At 46.1% G+C, this 22,574-nt stretch overlaps 1 protein-coding gene across 1 annotated transcript in view; it reads right to left on the reverse strand.

The window, feature by feature from the left end:
• stxbp4 (syntaxin binding protein 4) overlaps nucleotides 1-22,574 on the reverse strand; it is a 49,148-nt gene that overhangs the window by 7,515 nt on the left and 19,059 nt on the right. Inside the window, exons 5-16 of the mRNA XM_085285624.1 lie at nucleotides 21,971-22,045; nucleotides 17,153-17,238; nucleotides 16,384-16,537; nucleotides 13,702-13,834; nucleotides 13,278-13,384; nucleotides 12,669-12,894; nucleotides 12,189-12,270; nucleotides 10,492-10,571; nucleotides 9,996-10,092; nucleotides 9,020-9,144; nucleotides 7,924-8,013; nucleotides 7,763-7,828 (exon numbers count right to left, since the gene is read on the reverse strand). Coding sequence (XP_085141750.1) covers nucleotides 7,763-7,828; nucleotides 7,924-8,013; nucleotides 9,020-9,144; nucleotides 9,996-10,092; nucleotides 10,492-10,571; nucleotides 12,189-12,270; nucleotides 12,669-12,894; nucleotides 13,278-13,384; nucleotides 13,702-13,834; nucleotides 16,384-16,537; nucleotides 17,153-17,238; nucleotides 21,971-22,045 — 1,321 coding nt within the window. The remainder of the gene's footprint in view (nucleotides 1-7,762; nucleotides 7,829-7,923; nucleotides 8,014-9,019; nucleotides 9,145-9,995; nucleotides 10,093-10,491; nucleotides 10,572-12,188; nucleotides 12,271-12,668; nucleotides 12,895-13,277; nucleotides 13,385-13,701; nucleotides 13,835-16,383; nucleotides 16,538-17,152; nucleotides 17,239-21,970; nucleotides 22,046-22,574) is intronic.

Genomic DNA, 22,574 nt, shown 5'->3' on the forward strand with positions numbered 1-22,574 from the left:
AACCCCATCGTTAGAAATAATGCAGGTTTGAAGCACGTAATCATCGGCTTCACTTTGAGATCTGTAGGCTACAGCCAAGATCCAAAAGCCATGAAATCCAAGTGAACTAGCAGTGAACAGGAGAACGATAGAAACTCCAAAACAGGAAAGACTCCTTAGAAAGTCAGACTAAAGGACCAGATGAAGTCGAGACAAAATGAGGAGCAGAAAAATGGTTTTCAGTGTCTTTAAACTGACTTTAATGTGCACTCATTTTTATAAAACTAGGTTAAAATAAACCTCTAATCATTTAAAACAACACTGACACTTATAAACGTTCCACAAATGCAGTTTATGAGATGCTAATTCATTTTATTTATTTCACATCAACAGTCGGCTCAGGGCGCACTTTATTGTAAGCTAAAACCCCTATAGTAACACAGATAATCAGACAACCCCTGTTAGCAAGCACTTTGGCGACAGTGGGAAGGAAAAACTCCCTTTGAACAGGAAGAAACCTCCTGCAGAACCAGGCAGGAAAGCAGTCCTACATATTTGTGCATGAACTGCACTGAAGAACGTTTCCTGATCAAGGTCCCTCACAGTGTTACCAGAGGCCGATGACCATGCCCTCCAGAGTGAGCAGAATCTACCAGCCGTCAGCATCAGTAGACGTCATCCTCTGAGGACCATGAATGCCATTATAACATTTCATGACGGTGCATTGACCAGGTGATATTTCAGTGAGCACTGCAGTCGCTGTTAAGACTCAGACGTCTCTGTGCAGTCACACCGTCAGCATGAGTAATGCTTGAGCTAAAAATAAAACGACAGGTCATCGTCGCTTTTTGGCAGGTTGTTGTTGTTGGTGGAGTTTTTCTCGGAATGAGCTCTTATTGTTTGATTGTGTGATTTAAGAGCGCGGCCGGGCCCGACTGACTGGCTGGCGCTCTCTTACGTAACAATGCTGGAACAAAAACAAGACACAGAGCTTACTTCATGTCCTCGTCTCACTCCTGGCTCATTATTTTTCAAAACGTCAGCACTGTGCCCGATCTGAACTCTGCAAAAACCACAAAGCCACATTCAGTCAGGTCAAAGTGAACAAGGCTGGGCTCTGTGGACCAGCAGCATTTTAAACACACACCTTTCACCAGCTCAGAGTGACGCTGACATGCTGCTCTGCAAACAAACATTTTTACTCCTGTGTCAAACAGAGTGTGAACGACAGCCGTGTAACAATGAGTCACCGATGTGTCTAAACCTGTTCGTTTCTCTACAGAATCAAAGCACAACAAATGCTGTCTCAATTTTAGTCATATTTCAGTTGCAGCTGGCAGCTTTTCATTCACAGTGAAGCCCAAACTCTTCGCCCACTTATCCACCTCCTGCAGCCATAGCTGGACTGGCCATCGGCCCACCGGGCATTTGCTCGGTGATTTGATTTTTTGTTTTTATGGGCCGATGATTTTTTATTTTATTTTATTTTTTTATAACAGTATAAACAGTGAAAGGTGGTGTATTGGCCAGATGCTGGCAGATGTGTAAAAACAACTCAGTTGTTTGGTGGTGGCTGTGGCGGAGCTTCCACAGAGGCCAGCAGGTGGATGAGGGGAAGGGGAGGCAGGAGGAGCAGAGCCCCGAGGCGGTGAACTGAACTCCAGGTAAGAAGTTATGAGCTGCAGTCTATCTGGGTCAGATATGAACCAAGTTTAGTTTGTTTTCGTTGTGCTGACTTTTTACAGTCAGTTACAATAACTCATACTGCTACTAGCTAGCATGACGGAGTTTCTATACAGCTGGGTGGTGCTATGATGTTACTGATAGTGAGCTTTATTTTATTCATAAGTTAGTAGCTGCCAACCGTCCCGTAAAAAGACGGAATCGTCTGGTATTCAGAGAAAATATTACACATTTCGTTTTGAGGTGAAAAGGAACACAGTTTGTCCCAGACTTCAGCTACAATGAAAAAGACACAAAGCTGGATTTATTCTGTGTCTTTACGCTGCAGCTGCCTCTTCTTCTCTCATTCTCTCCCCTCTCTCTCCTGTTTCTACTTCAATCATAAAACTGATCAGTGATCAGCTGATCGGCTCTCTTGTTTGTTTATCGTCCACTTTGCGCCAGAAAGAAGAAACCAGCGGATGTCGCGCTAAACAACAGCAGCACGTTTAAGCTTGATCAGCTGTTAGCTGTTAGAATTTATTTAATATTAATTTCTAGTATCAGCTGATGTTTGCTGGAGCCACAGCTGTAAAGCTGCTGGTCATGATGTCGGTTTGGATATGTGGTGAGAGGGAAACATGAAGATGAAACCAGGAGATGTCCTTACTGAACCATCAGAGCTGTGATGGAGAAACAGGTTTACCTTTTAGGTGACATGGATGAGTTGAAGTTATGAACTGTTTCTGGGAGACAAATAACACCAGCATCCTTTTCTGTGTAGCTGACAGCTGGTAACTGTGCAGGGGCGGGTCTAGCAAAGTGTTGCCAGGGGGGCAGGTAGGGCATTAACAGGGAGAGGGGGGCACAAAGAAATACTTTCTTATTCTCATTTAAAATGTCTAGCTTTTATTAAATAATTATCTGAATCTTACAACCAAAGTTTTTATCTGATGTACAACATATAGAAATCATACATATACCAACAAGACTGTACATCACCGTCACCACAGCATTTGCTTTCATTCAAAGGCTTTATGGTTTTTCCTGTAATACCTGGTGGGCTGGTCTCTAGTCAAAATGCCCGGGCCGATTTTTTGTCCCAGTCCAGCCCTGCCTGCAGCTCTAAGAGCGAGATACGAGTAAGAGCTCACAGACCAGCTAAAGCACATCATTTCCTGCCCCAAGGCCAGTTGGACAACCACCACACCAACGAGGCACCCGGGAGGAACCCTGGTCAGACACCCAAACCACCTCCACTGACTGAAGTCCCAGAAATCCAAGCTACACCCTTCAGAGGAAGCTTGTATGTCACTGCTCTCAGCTTGTTGCTATAGGTGCAGAGTGCGCAGGCATCACCCCAACACTCGCCCGGGAAACCCCGAGACACTTAACCATTGCCAGAGTGGGCGCTCCACCTCTTCATGCTGACCACCGTGGCCTCAGACTTGGATGAAAACCATGAGAAATTTGGAGCTCCATGTTCGATAAAGCAAACAGGAGCACGTCACAACTCAAGCTATGCAGATGAATAAAAGCACTACAGGCCAGAGGGAAATATGTGCTGGCATACGGGCCCAGCTGGGCTTTGACCCCATGTGATCTTTGATGCAGAGGGAGAGCCAGTCTGTAGCGTGGAGGTTATGTAACTCTCAGGGCAGTGAAACAGACACCAGCAATAATTAGACACTCATAACTGGAAGCAACCACTCCCAGTACAGTTGGCACACTGGCAGCCAATAACCTGTAACCCTGCAGCGCTGAAATAAACATCGCACGGTAAACTGATCTTTGGTGGCACTAACAGATCAGAGTGAACACTGAGTTTTGTCACAACACTCAGTGCAACACGAACCAGGAAAGAAACACTGCAAGATTTCACCGAGGAGCATGCAAAACACCACGGGGGCCCAAAACTCCCCCTCATGTAAAGATACTCATGCAGGCAAAAAAGAAATATATTTATCTGCTATAATGAGAACAAATTGTCTGAAACTGAGGGTTTACTGAGCTCTGAGTGCCTGAGATCACACACACACACACACACACACACACACACACACACACACACACACACACACACACACACACACACACACACACACACACACACACACTCGAGGCAAAGAGGAAGCAGACTGGGGAGAATTTGGCAGCTCTCATCCTCCTGCTGCGACATCATATGCAGTGGAAGCTAACAGAACACACATGAAGTAAATGCAATAATTTATGAACAAGATTCTGAAATGCTGGACACACACACACACACTCACACACACACACACACACACACACACACACACACACACACACACACACACACACACACACACACGCGCACACACATAGTGTGTGTCATCCATCTGTTACCTCCAATTTTCTCTAGTAATTAAAAAATCTGCAAACTGCCGTGTCAAGAATGAGGTTTATGTTCATGTCCACCACTCCAGCTCTGTGGGGACCAATCTCAGGTTTTAACCTTTGGAGCGAGGACATTAATGGAAAGTAGGGACATCAAGCAAAAGTAATGAATTGTTTTTTTTTTGTTGAATGGGGAAAGTTTTTTGGAAACTTTGAAAAAATGTCTTACTGGGAGACTTCAACGCTTATCTGGTCAACAACAGTGAGACATGGAGGGGCGTGACTGGGAGGAATGGCCTCCCAGGTCTGAACCCCAGTGGTGTTCTGGTACTGGATTCCCGTGCAAACCACAGTTTGTCCATAAAAACACCATGTTCAAACATAAAGGTGTCCATAAGTGCTCGTGGCACCAGGACACCCTAGGCAGCAGGTCAATTTTGAGATCGTATCATCATATCTGATTGCGATGGAAGGTGCCTGAACATGTGAGCACCTTTCCCAAAAACACCTACTCGGATCGACTCACCACAGCTCAACTCAGATTGAGTGATTTTACATTGCATACGACACGAACGCTACAACAAAGGTGGACATTGAGGCAAGAATATACCTGCTGCTCGGTCTGTGGCTTTTCGCCAGACTTGGGGACCATAGCGTCGTTTCTTGGAGCCATATCCCTCATTGCGTCGTTTCAAAAATGGCAGTTTTGATTTTCATGAACGAGATGCTCTCATGACTTATTGAGTGAAAACTGTGGTAAACCGAGGAAAGTCAGTCCGAGTAGGGGAGACATGGGGACATTGAGTCTGAATGGACCGTGGTCAGCACCTACACTACTGAAGCTGCTGCACTGCGCTACGGCTACAAGGAGGTTGGTGCCTGTCATGGTGGTAACCCCCTCACAGGTGAGGGGAACGGCTGAAGAAGAAGCACTATCCCGCTGGGATACCCTGTGGGACTTTGGAGGCAGCCAATAGGTGCCAGCATGGCTGTGGACGTTTTAGGGCTGTAATGGTTGACATGCCTCTACAATATTGTGTGGAGATTAGGAGTGGTACCTCTGGATTGGCAGGCTGGGGTGGTGATCTTTAAGAAGTGGGACTGGAGGGTGTGTTCCATCTATAGGGGGATCACACACTTCTTTACCTGCCACTCCTTCAGTATATGAATAGTTACCTAAAATGAAACAACAGTGATAACTTTAAACTTTGTCACAACTGCAAAGGTCACGTACATCGACTTAATTCAGCACATTACCTTCACACAGGAGCTTCCAGGACTGAAATATAAACCCAACGTGGAATTACTCAAAAAAACTGCAGTTCCTATGATGGCCACTTGAGTCTCCAACAACCCAGAGAGCAAGTGTCGGTCCACGCTCACTTTTATATATGGTCCAAATAACAACATTATTACTGCCAAAAGGCTAACGAGACCAAAACCAGTGGGTGATGTCATGGTGACTACATCCATCTTTTATATACAGGCCATGCTTCACTCGCTGCCCTCATCATAAAGAACATAATTACTGGGTTTTCTTTACATGAAACCACGGTCCACGGGCAGGGTGACAACATCGCTGTGCATGAATGTCCTCGTTTAATAATGGAGTCCAACAGGAATGCAAGTCTTTTCTTTACTTTGTGCCTCTGGAGGACATCATTTACTGTAATTTGTGCTGCACAGTAGCGCGACACGCTGTCCAACAACACAGCACAAGTGTGACCATCAGAGCAGAGTGGCTCAGAACTGGGACACACTGGCTGGTAAAATTAGACTCCTGGATGGTTTCCAGTGTAGAGTGTCCACTAAGTGTGGAGATGAGGTGTGAGTGTGTCTGTGTGTGTGTCTGTGTGTGTGTGGTGTATGGTTTGGTAACTAATGGATCCCAGCGTGAGCTCTCTTCCCTCCAGCTGTGGCTTCAGGGGGGCCCGAGGGGCTCTGAGAGCCCCCCCCCCCCCCGTCTTAAAGGCTGACTTCCATCTCTAATGAAGGAGCATGTCAGCCCGCTCTCCTCCGCCCGCCTGCTCGCTCCCCAGAAAAGGCAGCATAATGGAAGAAAAATCCCTCGCTGTGCACAAGCTGTACAGCCTGGCAGCGCACGGCGGAACAAAAGAGCAGCGGCCGGTCCCGCTTCTACCCAGACCAAAGGTTTTTGTGCTCCCTGAGAAACAACACTCACATTTGCACCGACGGCTGCTTCCTGCTTTGTTCGACTGTTATGTAATAATAACATAACTTCTCCATCTCGAAGCTGAAAGCTGTGGCAGAGCCGTTAAAATGCCACGCTCAGACAAAGGATATTAAAAGCACTTCAGCTTATTCAGGAGCACCAACGACTCACACCGCCAACGACTTTTACTGACAAGCAAACACAGTTTCCGAAACAGGCGGAACCTGGATCAGATTATAATAATAACAATAATGATGTCCAGGTGATTTATCTGCATGCAAACACAGTGTGAGTGTGGAAGGCTAAGTGACTCCAGCCTGGAAACCTGATCAAATCCTCCCTCAGACGATTAAAGGCTGTCAGCTTAATTCAGCTGTGCAGGTTTGTTAAATATGCAGGCAGCGCTGAAGCTGACAGTCGTGATCTGCGCCCTGATGTGACTGCAGGCAGCCAGGACATGTCTGAGCAGCTACCGTTGCTTAAAACCTGCTTTTATACCAGGACAGATGACAGAGACGCAAAGTAGACTTCAGAATATTTTAAAGTGTTCTTAGAGTTTGTGAGTTGATGCAGTGCCTCTGCACCTCAGGTGCACACTGAAGTGGTACTGCATTCCTTCTGATGGTCAGCAGGGGGCGTTTCCCCTGGATGTTCATTAGCATGGTCAAAGTTTCTAATAATGAAGCCACTGGATGAACAGACTGCTCTGACACTCAGTTCCACACAGTGTTTTTACTCTTTTAACTGTATGATGTCATAGATGGGAGATATCCCAGGACCCACCCATTAGCGTTTTGTTCACAATGGGCGGGGCTAAAATAACCTGTTTCAGACAGAGGATGAACTGAGGGCCTGCACCAAGGCCCAGAATCACATAAGGAATGATTATTATGAACTGTGTGTCATGCAAAGCTGCTCTGGCAGAGTCCAAGAAGAAAAAGGTTTCACTATGAAAAAGCAAAGAATAGAAAAAGTCCAATGTCTGCAAACCTGCCAACACTCGGCGAGAAGCTAAAGGCGCGACTGCAGAGCAGGAAGTGAACGCTCAGCTCTGCATCCTCCTCATTTCTGCTCCTTGGGTCTGAAACTCAGGTAAGGAAACGCCCCACCGGCCTTTGTTGTTATGGTGCACTTGTCGGCTAAATGTAGATATTGATTGATTTATGCAACCGAGCGGGAGCGAGAGAGGCCGAGACCCTTCAGCTCTGAATCACAACAAACACAATGTGGGGAGGAGGAGGAGGAGGAGGAGGAGCTATTCTAGAGCCCAAAATAAAAACAGATTCACCACGGGGCTCACAGTCCTCCCACACACACACACACACACACACACACACACACACACACACACACACAAGCTCTTTATCATCACACCTGCAGGTCGGTTTGTGTGTGTGTGTGTGTGTGTGTGTGTGTGTGTGTGTGTGTGTGTGTGTATGAAGGGCTCCACCTGCTGATCACACCTCGTCTCACACACACTCCTGACTCCAGCATCCACCACAGCCACTGACCAACACATGACCTGTGTATGACTTCCTGTTTTCACACACGAGCGCAGGTCGGATGAGTGCAGCAGGCGTGACTCACCTGTTTGACCTTGCTGAGCTCCTCCTCCATCTGATGGTGGACTCTCTGAGACTCGACCAGCTGCTCCTGCAGATCAGAACCGACACTTTAGAATATTTACTGAAGCCCACTTTTCTTTGGATATGATTGAATTCTACAAAATGACTCAGGCGTGAGTCTACCTGCAGCCTCTTGATCTCCCTCAGAGCCTCGATGTGCTCCTTCCTGAGCCGCTCCATCTCCTCCAGGTCCTCTGAGTCCGACAGTGACGGCTGCACAAACACACAAACACATCAGAAACATCTGCGACAGAGAACGATTCGTTAGCATCTCGTTAGCGTGAGTGTCAGGCTGAAAGTGCCGTAAATGATGAAGAGCGAGTGAAAGCAGCACATTGAGGCTTGTGTGACGATGACCTGAACATTAATCACACCTGTATCCTCTCACAGGTGCAGCTGCTGCTGCTCTCAAGTCCACCGAACCTGTGTGACCCTGTGTGACCCCAGCACAGCTCTGCTGATAGGACCCTCCTGTTCAATGGCAGCGTCCACAGTGGAGTGGACGTGGAGTCATCACGTGCTCCTGTTCACTTAAACCTGGATGATCCTCAGTCTGATGAATCCAGGTGATCTCAGAAAACCACCGGAGGCAGCAGTGAGTCCCCACTGACTCCCATATTAAAACTTTACAGCAGTGTTTGTTCTGTTGGAGACTTTGGGAGCATTGTTAATGACATCATCTGATGACATCATCACTCATACTGTACTAACAGACGTATAAATAAAGCGACTGCTCACCATGTCCACGTTTTTATTTTGCTTATAACCAGCAAAGTAAAACTGGAGCTTAAAGGTCACTTTTTTATTCTAATAAACAATAAAATGAAAAGATAAAAATAAAGAAGCAGAATCGATCCCATTAGAAACGCCGCACAGGCAGCATCATTCCCACCTACACCTTCTCCAGGTGTTCCCTGCTCTGTTGCTGTGACCGCCTCCACCATCTCCGTGCTGTGACTGACACTGATGACCCCCCCCCACACCCCCCACATACTTTAACATACTGTAATATTCTACAAACACTGTCTGCACTGCAAAACTGAAAACTGTGTTAGTACTCTGTTGTGCGTTTCCTGAAGGCTGCATATACGTGCATACATACAGGATGAGTCACTCAGCATCTTTTCTATGAGTTTAAAGTAAATTACAGTTAAAAGTTGTTTATAAAGTTCAGTAACTGTGTGACATCAGGCGTGTGCGCTGTGCTGCACGCTCCTACCCTCGGGTCGCTGGGCGACTCCAGCAAGCTGAACAGGTCGTCGGACGTGAAGCGAGACCCGGGCTGCGTGACGCCCAGCTCCTCCAGCTGAGGCTTGAACAGCTCCTTGATCAGGCTCTCGAAGTCTGGGAACAGAAAACAGACACGAGCGCTCAGCAGGAGGCAGAACGCCAACCCGAGCCTCTCTGAGGCCGAAGCAGCGACGAAACCTGCAGATCTGCGTCCTGCACTTGACTTTCATCTTCAACGCTGCCGCGCCACATCACCAAGCCTCCTTTAAACTGTGCAAATGGTGAATGAAAACACAATATGGATAATCTCTGAGCACAGTCAGCCATGTGACCACACCTTCTGTTTTTATTCTACGAACAGTGAGATTAATGGATCCCCTCTGTGTGTGATGGTGACGACCTGGCGGCTGCTCAGAAGAATTCAGTTCAAACAGCTGCTCCAACAGCAGCAACAGTTTCTACGTTTCAACTCTGATGTCCAGCAGCAGCCAAAGACATTTTATTCTTTCTACTGAAGCTCTCTGCTTTTCCTTCACTTTTTCAAACAGTGCAGTAAAACCCACAAAGCAGAATAAAAGCTCTGAGTTAACGCAAGTGAGCAGAAAGTGTGCAAAGCTCGAGTCGCTGCGACGTCAGAAGAATCGAGTCCCAGTTTCCCAGGTGAAACCGCCGAGGGCACAAAGGAGGGAAGGAGGCGAGTAAAGCCGAACGCAGGAGAAACAAAACTCCAGCTAAAAACATCCAACAAGGACACAGCAGGAAACCTCCTGACTGCTGGAGACCAACATGGTCCAAACACAGCAGCACAGTCATCAGTTTACCTCAGAGCTGCGCTTAAAACCTTCAATCATGAAAAGAAACAAGAGCTAAATACAAATAAAAGTACATGATGTCCTGCACAGGTGTGAGGATGAGGGACACCTGCAGGAGGACAGCCACAGGTGAGCTGAGCGATGATGTCTTACCTGTGAAGGCCACCGTCCCAGCCGGATCAGCTCGCAGTCTGGACCGGAGCGTCTGCCGCTGAGTGTCGGAGGGCTTCAGGCCAATCAGCTCCAGAGCCTGGACACAACCACACACACAGATCGATACACAGCTCACATGATGCAAACACACACTGACAAACAGCCGCTGACCAATGAGAAGAGAGTATCGGCTCATGAATTGGTTCAGCTGACACTGTTGTGTCGTGATGAAGTACACAAACACATTTTGTGTTTTGTTTGGATTTGGGAACAAAAAGGTTTTTCCTCGGTTCCCATGAAGCTGAATGATGTTCGTGGCGTTCCCGTCAGCGTGCAGGGAAATCATCACCTCATGCTGTCGCACTGAGGACTCGATAGTTTCTGTGCAGATTTACGTGTTTGGTTTTTTTCTTGCCTCCTGGTTGGTTCATCCTGCTGACTCTGCTGTTTCAACGTCAGCGTGAAGCGTTCAAAGGTGCGACTCACAAACACTCACCTGCTCCAACCTTTCTATCTTGAGGCGGCAGCTGTCGCTGAGGGAGCTCTTCCTCTGAGGAGGCTGACTGCTCGGAGACTCTGGAAGCAGAGGAACACACACGGTTACTGCAAAGACACAAAACAACTACAAACAACAAATGCTGATGAAACACACACACAGAAAACAGGGAGAGAATGACACGAAACACGTAACAGTCCACAAAGACACAAAAGAAAACTCAAAAACGGAATAAAAATACACAAAATATCCACAAATCAACTACAAAATGATGCAAAATGACCAGAAATTGTGACAGAGAGATGCAACAATCACAAAATGTTCAAAAATAATTACAAAAAATATTTAAATAAACAACATGAATGAACCATGAGGAGCCAACGAGTATAAGAATCACGTTTACCACCACATAACCACAAAACCAGGAAATTTGAACTTGAAACGATCGTGTAACACCATTCATCGATACAAATTTAAAGGTCGGTGCACTTAAACGAGGAGGTAACAATCTCAAAGAAATCATGAAGTCACTTTAAATATTGAAAGAATTAATGAGATAGTAAGTAAATGCAAGTTCTGCCTAAATTCTGTGTATTTTACAGGAAAACAGACACGAATTTAAATCACTTTTTATTCACTGTGCAGTTTCATGGTAATTTTGCAGAAAACCATCTTCCTGCATCTTGTTCTCTCTGTGCTGCGGCTGTTTGATGGAGCAGGTTTTATGTTCTGTTGTCCTTTTCTTTTAGTCTTACTCACGACTTACATTTGTTACAGTTTCATTATTTTTATCATGAATTATTTCCTGTATAAACCTTTAAACATTTGTAGGTAAATATAATGAAATTGTAATTGTAAATCAAATACATTTGAATTCTGTTCATTGCAGAGGAGTTATGCCTCCTTTATGCCAGAACACAACCCTCCTGTGTCTCTGCAGGTGTTGTTACAGGTGTGTTAGCTCTGTGACCCTAGCAGCGTCTTCTTCAGCCTCAGACATCACCATGGAGACAGGTCGGACTGGTTTGCTGGGACAGCCTCAGGTCGTCCATCAGACAGAACATTTCCCACATGGACAAAGACCTCAGGCCTCCTCATGATCCCAGTGATGCTCCGCACCTCTTCAGCCAGTCACAGGCCAGACCTCCACTTACCTCACTTCCTCCTGTGACAGGAGGACGCATCATCTGCCCCCCAACCCGCCTTCCAGACATTTATTAACAGCTCACGGTGGCTCGTCTGTGAACACACATTTGCCTGCATATGTTCACATTCTCCTGATTCTGCTGTACCATTTCCTGATGTTGCAGATTTCCGTACTGCGTGAAATTCAGGTCTAAGCTACTTTATGCAAATCAGAGCTGTTGAGTATCTGGAAACTCTTCCACTAGGGGGGTTACTCCCACTAGGTTTAAATCTGGGACTCCCCACCATTTGACCTTAGAACTGAAGAAGCTTCTCGGATGAGAGGTGAAACGTCTTCAAGCAACTTAAAGAAGTCCAGACGCTTTTCTTTGCAAGCTCCTTTGACTACGATGACCTGGATGACTGAGAACCTTCACAGACAAACTCTTCCAAGTTCCTAAAACTACTGAAAACCTGTGGTTTCCGTCCTGCATGGTGTTAAATGCTGTCACAAAGCTGCAGGTGAACAAAGTGAATAAACCACAGACGTTTCCTGAGCGGTGGATACGTACCGGGGTTCGTCTCAGGCAGGCTGTGACTCTCCGGAGGCGAGGACACACGTGTCTGCTCTGCTCTGCTCGGAGACACTCGCACCTGCTTTCACACATTAACATAGCATGTTAATGACTGTGTGTGTGTGTGTGTGTGTCAGATATGCTCACGTGTGACTCTGTTCTCACATTAAACTGACAGTTTAAATAAATGAAGTGACAACTAACACGTTGTCTGTAAATCTGTGCTCTCAGCTGTGGAGACGACACGTTTCTCCAGGCCGCGCTGAAGTACCTGCACAGACAGGCTATCGAAAACTGTCTAACAGACTCTTGTTAGTGCTGACTTTACACTCAGCGCCACCACCAGGCGGTTCTTTTGTTAAAGCGGTGCTGAGACGTCCTGCTTCCTCTCTAATCTAACTTTAAAGAAGGAGAGCTCAAATCTGTGTCCTGTGTTTGTACAAACTTTTATGAGGCTCTCAGAGTCCACGCCCTGACCTGGGTGACGTTGACTGATGGCAGAGTCTCGCTGGCAGGGTTTCGGCTGGAGGTGATCTTGGTAACCACGGCCGGCTGCTGAGGCACGGTGCCCAGGACCGGGCCCCTTATCTGGGGTCCACCCCCACCACCAGACCCCTGCAGGGAGATGGGGCTGTGGGGCCCGCTGCTGGAGCTGGAGGACGACCTCCGCCTGATGAAGGCAATCTCCACGGTCGGGTCGGGTCTAGAACACAAGATGAGTCTGAGTTAAACGTCTGGATTTAACACTTAGAGTCCCCCGAGAGCAGCAGTGCCCAGCCTTCTACCTTTCTACCTTTAAAACCCGCCTTCCAGCCAAGGCGGGTTTTAAAGGTAGAAAAGCCAAATGGCTGCTCTCGGGGGACTCTAAGTGTTAAGTGATCAGAGACGACCTTCAGTTTATGTTTCTATTCAGTTTTTATTATTTACTAATATTTTCTATCTTATGGTTTCTGAATAGTAAACGATGCTGTATCTTTGAAAAGCACCTGAAACAACAGCAGCACACGAACAGCTGTGTCTTTATGTCCTTGCTGTGTGCTATCCTGTCATTTGCACAATGTCTGTTCGGTATCAGGTGTGCCGTACCTGAGTTTGGTGCGTGTCAGGATGCCCCTGGCCTCCTCGTATGTCACTCCGATCAGCGACTCTTTGTTAATGGACACCAGCTGGTCCCCAACCTGCAGCCTGCCGTCCTGAAGCAGCACAGTCAGACAGGAGCAGTGAGACCGCGTGTTCAGCAGCATGCTCACATAAACACTATCAGTATAAGTTGGTATGATTATTATAGATGAGCATAACGCGAGTGCTGTAGTCTGGCCTTTTGCTGGCATGAAGTTGAGTCTGCTGAGGACTGACATGTCACCTTATCTGTTATCAACCCAGTGAATCTCCAGTGGATCATATCAGATGCATTTTTAGTGTCCGCTGTAGACACAGCGGGCTGCCCAGCGGGGTTCTCACTGAATCCAGAATGATCGGAATCAAACCACCAGACCACAAAGATGCTGACCTTCTGGCAGTCTCCTCCAGGCGCGATTTCCTGAATGAACACCATTGGTCCTTCGGGGCGGTTGGCTCCGCCCTTGATGATGAGCCCCAGGCCTGTTCCCTTGGCGACACATATCAACTGAATGACACTGTCACTGAGGACACAGAGAGAGAGGCGGCATGACAGAGAGATTAAAAAGCACGCTGTCATAATCTCTAACCCTCCTCCAGCTTCAAACTGCTGAAGAGGCTTTTCACTATTTTTAGTGGCTGCTGGTGTTTCCATGCAGCTGAATCATAGTTTATTATGTAACCGCCGTCCAATAACAAACTGCCTGGACTCCACTCAATGTACTCGTAGTTAAAGTACTGCAGTACTGCAGATTGATTATGGATGTCAGTACTGCGCTCTACTAACATGTTAACAGTGTTGGGGAGTAACGGAATACATGTGCCGCCGCTACGTATTTAAAATACAAAATATGAGTAACTGTATTCCGTTACAGTTACCGTTTAAAAAGGTGGTATTCAGAATACAGTTACTTTGTTGAAATAAATGGATTACACTGCGGTACTTTCCTGTTTCATATTGTCGCGGGTCAGGACTGTTTGGGTTTTGTGTGACAGCTACGTTCTGTTGTTCCAGGCGGCAGCGTTACGGTTGCCATGGTTACAGGGCGACGCTCTCTCTCTCTCTCTGCGACTGTGTGTTTCCTGGGTGAGAGAGCGCCTTTTCGTTGTTGTTGTTGTTGTTGTGCTAAGCTAACAGGCAGAATGCTACAAGCATAGCTCTAAAGAATGTAGCATCATGGGCAGTGTAGTCCGTGCTGCAGGGAGAATGGACTGCCATACAGACTTTATGGGTCTGTGAGCGCAAGGAGGGAGAAAAAGGGGAGTGGAAAGGTACGAGTTGTCATCGAGGAAAAACGGGAGCTGGAAGCATGTAAATATAATAATAACCACTGCAGCCAAGAAGAGAGCCTGACGAGCCCAGCTGTAAGTAAGCTATTAAGACTCGACTGTACACCGTGTTCGTGTTTTCCTCCGAAACAATAAGTTCTGTTGCAGCAGTCTTTCAACGCCTCGCTCTGTCTGTCGCAAGAAAAGTTGACCCAGACAACAAAGTAAAGCTATTTTTCGGCTACGAGCCGACAGGGACCCCGCCGTATTAGTCAGAGGTCCCTTTACTACAGTTCGGAGTCGCGGACCTTCAGTAATAGTAATAAATCACACAGCAATAGTACATTCACGTTGTTGTAAAAAGCACGATAATATATTAAGTAATCCAAAGTATTCAGAATACGTTACTGTCATTGAGTAACGTAACGGAATACGTTACAGAATACATTTTGGGGCATGTATTCTGTAATGGAATACATTTTAAAAGTAACCTTCCCAACACTGCATGTTATAACTACAGCTAACCAGCCTGTAATGCTCAGGCTGGAACATTAAACTGATATATACCATCATGAGTCCATAATATGATCCAGGCTCCATCATCACGAGTACTTGAATAGATCTGGATGCTGACTCTGCTGTCCTGTTACTTAGTTTGGATGAGTTTTGCTCTGGTCTGACAGCACGTCGCTGTTTCTACTTTAACACTTTTTTATTTCTGTCCTTATGAGTGTCGTGCTTCCTGTTTTATTTCAGAGCGTTCTCACTCCCGAGGCGTAACATGTCGACGTTTTGTCACGTCCCGCGGCGTTCCTGAGGAACGCGAAAGGAGACCTTCGGCGTTCTTATGGTACGCGGCGGGTTATTGCTGGAATCCAGTGCAATGACGCTCCCGCGGTAGTAGACGTTCCAGCCCTGTATTCCAGCCCTAAACCTAACCTTATCCCTAGCCCTGACCATAACCTTATTCCTGACCTTAACCAGGACTTTAATGATGTTAAATAGCGTGTTTCTAAGCGATTTGAAGAAAAAGAGCGAACATGTGTAGGTTCAGTCCAGACGGTTCTCATATTTCCTCTTTTTCCGAGGTCGTCATTTAGGAACGTGGTGGGTAGCCGAAAACGTAATATGGTGACGATTTGTCACCTAGCGTAAAATGTTACGCTTTGGGAGTGAGAACGGGTTGTTTATTTTGATAGTCCCTTTCCTGTGTGCAGTGTATCTAGTTTTGCTCCCCCCTGTGTCGTTAGGTCTCATTTGTCCCACCTGTTCATGTCCTCTCGTTGTCCTGCTTGTGTTTCCTCGTTAACCCTCATGTTCCCTCTCTGTGTGCTGTGCATGTCTCCTCGTGGTTCCAGGTTTTCTTGTTCCTAGTTTCTTAGCGTTTTTCTAGTTTTGTTTTTGTATTCAACCTTTTTCTCCAGTGATTAAAGCTCCGCTATCAGTTTAGCTTTCGCCCGAGTCCTCGTCCTGCTGCCACGCAGCGCTACATGACAGATGTGACACAGAGGCAGCGTGTAAAGAAGGTGGCGTGTAAAGTGGCAAAGAAAGGACTTCACAGCTTAACAGCTGTGTTGGTTTCATTAAAAACTCTGAATAAATCAGCTGGAAAGTTGAAATTACTCATGAAGACTCACTGCAGGACGGGTTTAGCTCTCTATGCGTTTTTATGTCTCTGAGACTATTTGTATTTTAATAATAAATATAAAACAGCCAATCAGAATCTGTGTCGAATGTTTTCTGGTTTACAGGGAAGTGAAGGCATCACCGTGAGAGGGAGTTATTTCTGTTCTTTAGATCCTACCTGAAGGCGTGCACAGGTGTGTGCATGGCGTAGGCGGGGTTAGCAGGGTAAGGGGCGGTGTGGGTGTAGGCCGTGACCCCCTCTTTAGGACTGAGGAGCTGGGGGCTCTCTGACCGGGAGGAGGAGGAGGAGGAGGCCGTGTCCGTCAGCTTCCCTTTAAAGAAACGAGAAGAAGAATGAAGAGAGGTGAGCAGGAAGACGTGGGAGAGAGAGAAGAAATGTAATGGCGGAGGGAGGCGGAGGACGATGGGATGCGGCGGGATGGAGAAAAACTGGAACACAGGATCAATTTAGTGACTCAGGACTGAAACTTTGTACTTTGTGAGGACCAGACTAACATGAGAGGACTTTATTTTAGAAAGTAACAGGATTTTTAGAGTGTGAAGATATTTTTGGAAAATGTGGACATTTTTGAGAAGTGGTGATGTTTTTGGAAAGTCGCAACACCTTTGTAAAACTATTATTTTTACTTTTTCGAGAACTTGGGGACATTTTTGGGTCAGAACATATTTAGTGAGGATGTTTTGTCCACAGTTCTGCGACACGCAGACATGGAAATGAAAAATTAAACTTGTAATGGACTCTTTTAAAAGGACTGTTAGTTTTGGAAAGTGACCACAAAGCGATTTTGTCACATGCTGTGAATTTCCAGGCATTTGAGCTGTTGGAGTACCGTCGTGTCTATCGTCGTCATGTCTTCAGAGGGCTGTCTGGGGGTTCGGTTTGTCCTGGATCGAATGTTCATGTCGAACGTGATGGTGGGTTTTACCTGTGGACAGCTGCGTGGGAGAGATTCGTCCTGAAGCCGTGATGTGGTTGGAGCTGTACTTCTCCATCAGCTCAGCGAACTCCCTCCTGAAGGACACATGAACACATCACAGCGCCCTGTTTCAGATTCACTTCTCAAAGACCCTCGTCATAACCTCAAACCCAGTCCTTGTGGTGAAACTGAAGGAATTAAGGACATTTCTGTCCAAGACTTTAATTCACATGTAAAAAACATAAAAGAACTGCTAATAACTGCTAAACCAGTATGGATGTCTATGCAGTTTATTTCACAGGCCTGGATTTAAAATATCCGTCTGTCATTAGTTCATGAACAGTTTTTCTTAAGCTGCAGATTCCAGGAAGAAAAATGAATGTCTTGATTGGACGATAAGCGAGAACTCGGACAGCGTCGGACTTTCCTGGAAATCTGAAGAAAAGCACTCAATGATGATTGTTGGAGGCTGTGAGCCGACATACATTAAAGATGTGCTTCATTTAAATGATGTTCCTGCTGCGTGCTCAATGAGCTGCAGTTCAAAGACATCGTTTCCAAAGGGAAAGCACTTTGGAAACATGGCGGCCTGCGCTGGACGGCGTTCAGCACTGAGGCGTTTGAGGAGAGCGAGCTGTGAGATCTGTGAGAGTTTGTCTCCCTCACATGGACACCGAGGAAACCGGATGTCAGTCTCACTCAAACCATCAGCCATCACGGTCTGATCCGATCAGCTGTTAATGCCTTTTAAATGGGATCTGCACGATCATTGAGAAAAACCATTCAGAGATCAGATGTCTGTGGTTCCATCCACCCTCAGCTTACATTCAAACAGCTGCTGGAAAAACTGGAATTCTTGAATTATCTTAACCCCCCAACAGAAAACGTAAAGCCAGAAGTCTAAACTGCAGCCGTCCACCGTTTCCTTTTACACCACTAACCAATCACATCAGAGATCACCTGGAGGCAAACCTGGAATCAAAAGACAGAAAGCATTTCATGAATCAGCAGGTCGACGCTTCACCCTGATGTGACGACGGAGCACAGAACAGCGTTTGTATCTGTGAGAGCTTCAGTGGAGACCAGGATCAAGCTCTAAATTAAATGTATTTGAAGGATGAGGTCAAACGTAGAGTGTCAGGCAAAGCAACCAGGAAGTATCATGTAAAGGTCAGAGACCAGGACGCCATCGTGAAGACCTGAAGATCATAAAAACGCTTCCTCACCCTCAATAAACACAAATCAATGATTCAGAGTGAAAATCAACTGAAATGTAGGAAAGACATTTATTCATTAAAATAAGAAAAATGTGCTCGGAATAAACTTAATGTATGCAAATCAAATTTCATTTGAGCAGACTCCATTAAATGTAACAATTTACTGTGTAATTATTATAATATGGAAAATATAATTGTAAGGTAGTCAAAGTCCGCGTTTTTGGGCAGTTTTATTTTGAGTGTAAAGGCGGAGATGAAGCAGAAATACCGACGCTGGAATGAAACATGAGAAGAAACAGTGACAGGAAATAGTCACGTGTGTGTGGAGGAAAACTAAGAAAATGAGGAGGTCGAGGAACAACGGAAACGTGAAACCCAGAAGCCGCAAGTTCCCATCAGGATTGGAACCAGCTCCAGGACCAGCTCGTGAACAGCCAGCCTGCAGTGGGACAGCTTAAAGACCTTGACCAGGAAGTGAAGTGAACGACTCTGAGCTAGCGTTTAGATTCTTCTGTGGGGGTGGGGGGGTTGGACGATGGGGTGGGCATGGACTGCAAAAACAGAGACCTAAATGGCTGTAGCTCAGGAGGTAGAACAGGTCACATACTGATTGGAAGGTCGGTCGTTCGATCCCAGGCTCCTCCAGTCTGAATGCCAAGTATCCTTGGGCAAGATACTGACCCCAAGATGCTCTTCGATGCATCCATCAGAGTGTGAATGTAGTTAGAAAGCAATAAGTGCCCAGAAAGTGCTTGTGAGAATGGCTGCGATTGGGTGCATGTGGTTTAGAGCACTTTGAGTACTCTGGGAAAGTAGAAAAGCACTATATAAGAATCAGTCCATTCACCACTCACTCAAAACATGGAAGAAAGAGAAAAACTCATCAGATCAGTGATCGATTTTTAAACGTGTCCTCGAACCACCCGAGGATCCGCCCCCCAACCGTCTGCAGCAGCTTAAAAATAATCTTCCACAATATTCCCTCCAATTCAAGCCTCCATCAATGAGCTTAAACTCCATGCTTGTTTTTCTGGTTTTCTCCATCCACCCCCCTTCCCTGCCCCCGCCTGATTGCATCACGGCGTCCTCAGCAGGAACCGTGTGGCTGCAGATAATCATCATCATTAGTTTTAGGTGTGAAACAAACGTCGGCAACATTGGAGCTGTGAGGCGAGTACACACACACACACAGGTTTCGTAACAATAGGGATGAGAATGTGCCAGAGGTGGGACGACCTTTCGTCTGCAGTCACAACAACACGTCACTTCCTGACAGCTGCTGTAAGCTGCTGATCTCTTTGTTGTTCTTTAAATCAGCTTCTGTTCCTCTGCGGACTCTGACCCGCCCCCGTGGCCTCTGTGCTAATTTAAAATGAACGTGTGGTGACCCGAGACTGAGGTCAGCTTTATGTAAAAGCAGCTTGCAGAGTTATTAGCAGTGCGTATTTGTCATTTATAGATGTTGCTGTTAATCTGTGAAATACTAAACACAAATCATTTATAGTTTTATTTTAACACCAATCTGTCCCCATAGATTAGCTGTATTAAGCCAATCGTACACAGCAGAGGTGTCCAACTGGCTGTGAGGAGGCGGAGCCTGCAACATTGTCGACCTCTGAGCTCGACCTCAACACTGATGATTTTAAAGCGACTGCGCAGGACGTCCACAGTGACTGCAATCTCAGACAAATCAGCAAATGTCTGCAAATACCTGCAACCAATCTGAGTCAGTCTGCAACAGGAGACGCAGCTCACCTGTGTTCTGGTTGTAAGGTGCAGCTCCTGTTAAAGTGTTCCAGTTAAATCCTGCAGCACCATGTCACTATTTCTGTTTGACCTTTGAATTGTTGTTTCAAACCTGCGTGCTTCTGGCTGGACTCAGAATGTAAGGAGGTACATGTGTGTGTAATGTGACAACTTTTCCATTGTCACATTACAGCCACAAACATGAATCAATTTTATTGGAATTCCACGTGAAAGACCAACACAAAGTGGTGTACATGTGAGAAGTGGAACAAAAATCATTCACGATTCCAAACATTTTTTACAAATAAATAACTGCAAAGTGGGGTACATAACATTCCTCTGTTAGCCAAAATTAGCATCCCTTTACTATGACTGTGAACTGCGGATACAACTTTATAACTAAACTAGCTAGTTAGCTAATTCTCCAGCTCTAATTAAGTTGCATTGTTAAAAAAAGCCATCAGCACATCAAAGAGCCACCTTACCATCACCTACTGGATTTACAAGGCTCCTTTTCAGAGTCCTGCTATTAGCATTTTCTATTTTGGTTCATTTTAATTAGTGCTGTCAGCGTTAATCTCGTTAAAATGACATTAACGCCATAACTGTATTAACGCGGCAAACCTCCATTAATGAGCTGCCGCGGATCGCCCTGTGCGTGGGGCTGGATGGCGTCAACGTGCTAACGTGGGCAAACTCATTGATACTGTGCACGTCAGATTAACGCTGACAGCACTAATTTTTATATAAATTGCTCCTGCAGCTAACACTAGCAGGCTTGGCTGGAAAAATGTGTAATACACTGAACTACTTCTCCACAAAGCAACAGCACCTGTCACTCAAATAGGCCACGCCCCCAATGATGCAAACTTTAAACCTATAAACAGTCGAGCTATTAAAACAGGTTATAACCATGTTTATTTCTTCTGTAAAGGTTAACAGTCTATGAGGTCTAACTCGCTGCTGGAGCCTCTGCTGGACGTCAGAGGAACTGCAGTGTTAGTGACATTTTTCATGTTTGACCCTTGAAGTGAATCCAGTTCATGAAAACAAATAAAACCTATATCGTGCTTTCACAGACTGACGGTACAGTTTCATGACGCAACTGTCTCCCCACAGAGACAGCAGGATGTCACCGAGGCGGTCTGATCCCCGGTCATGTCTCTGTGCTGAGCAGCTGCAGCTCTTTCCCAGAGCAGAGACCCTGTGGACAGACAGCCCCGTGTCCCTATTGTGTCAAGCTGTGTTTGAGCTGACGTGAAAAAGCACAGGGGCCAGCAGAGTGCCAGGTCAGTTTACCTCACACATCACCTCACAGCTCGCTCCAAGGACGAATCAAACCACTGACGAGCCTCGTTTCCAGGAGCACGGAAAGCTGAAATCCCATCCTCGGAGCTGCAGAACGTCAGCGTCGTCTCAGTGGGAATAAAAGCAGATTCCATCTTTATGAAGAGCCTCTTTAGAAAAAGCTTAAAACCCGACTTTTCCTCCACTCACACTGAACGAGGGAGCGTAAGAAGCTTAAATGCTCCATTCAGTCATTAAAATGTGACTGGAGAAGTGTCTGCACACCTGAACTTGTGACCCTGAACACTTTCAGGCTCACTTGTCTGTCCACCCACTGCAGGAACATAACCCCGACTGTCAGCATCAACCCCCCGGCCTGGCAGTCACCCCTGCAGCTCAGCTCAGATGTTCTGTTCTAAGATGACTTTCAATCAGCTGCTCTGCTGATCACAGATCATCACCATCAGACAAACCGAGTTCGTCCTCAGATAACCTCAGAAAACATGCTCAGCTCAGCCAGACTGAGAAAAAGCAGTAAAATCAGAGGGATAATGTCAGAATAAAAGCACCTCCTTACCTGGATTCCTCATCTCTGGCGATCAGCAGGGACATGTGATTGGAGACCGAGGCCGTCCTTAAGATCTCCACCGCCCTATCAGGGAGCAGAATCGAGCAGTAAACATTACCAGCGTATGATGGAAGATAAAGAGTCCATGTGTGAAACTCAAGGACATCTCTGCCTGGTGGAAACGTCCTCTGTGGACCTATTGGACAAATAGACTGCAGTACCACCGACAGCCACTAGATGCTGACAGCAACTGACTCGAGCCCAAAAGTCTTTGCTCCTACTTAAAAGTTCAAAAGAACTTTAGTATCCGTCGTGTGGCCGATGATCGATAGCTGTGATTGTCGTTCCATCTACGACTTTCGAGCCTCTGTTTAAAGAATGAAACTGATTTTTAAGTTTAACTGGAACTGTGATACTTGGTTATCATCAGTGTTTATGACGTTGGTGTCTCCAGCTAATAAAAACCATACTTCAGCAGGTAGTACCATCCAGTGTCAGTTTTGACCAGTAAGTTTCATCATCATTTTTTCTGATGAAAACAAGATGATAACAAAATAAAATCTAATCACAAGGACACAAACTGTGATGAATCAACAGTCTGTCAACGAATAAA

This window comes from Mchenga conophoros, linkage group LG8 (genome assembly GCF_057382185.1).
Source record: "Mchenga conophoros isolate Kocher_MC1m ecotype Shallow Benthic linkage group LG8, M_conophoros_male_GT1.1, whole genome shotgun sequence".
NCBI classification, from domain to species: Eukaryota; Metazoa; Chordata; class Actinopteri; order Cichliformes; family Cichlidae; genus Mchenga; species Mchenga conophoros.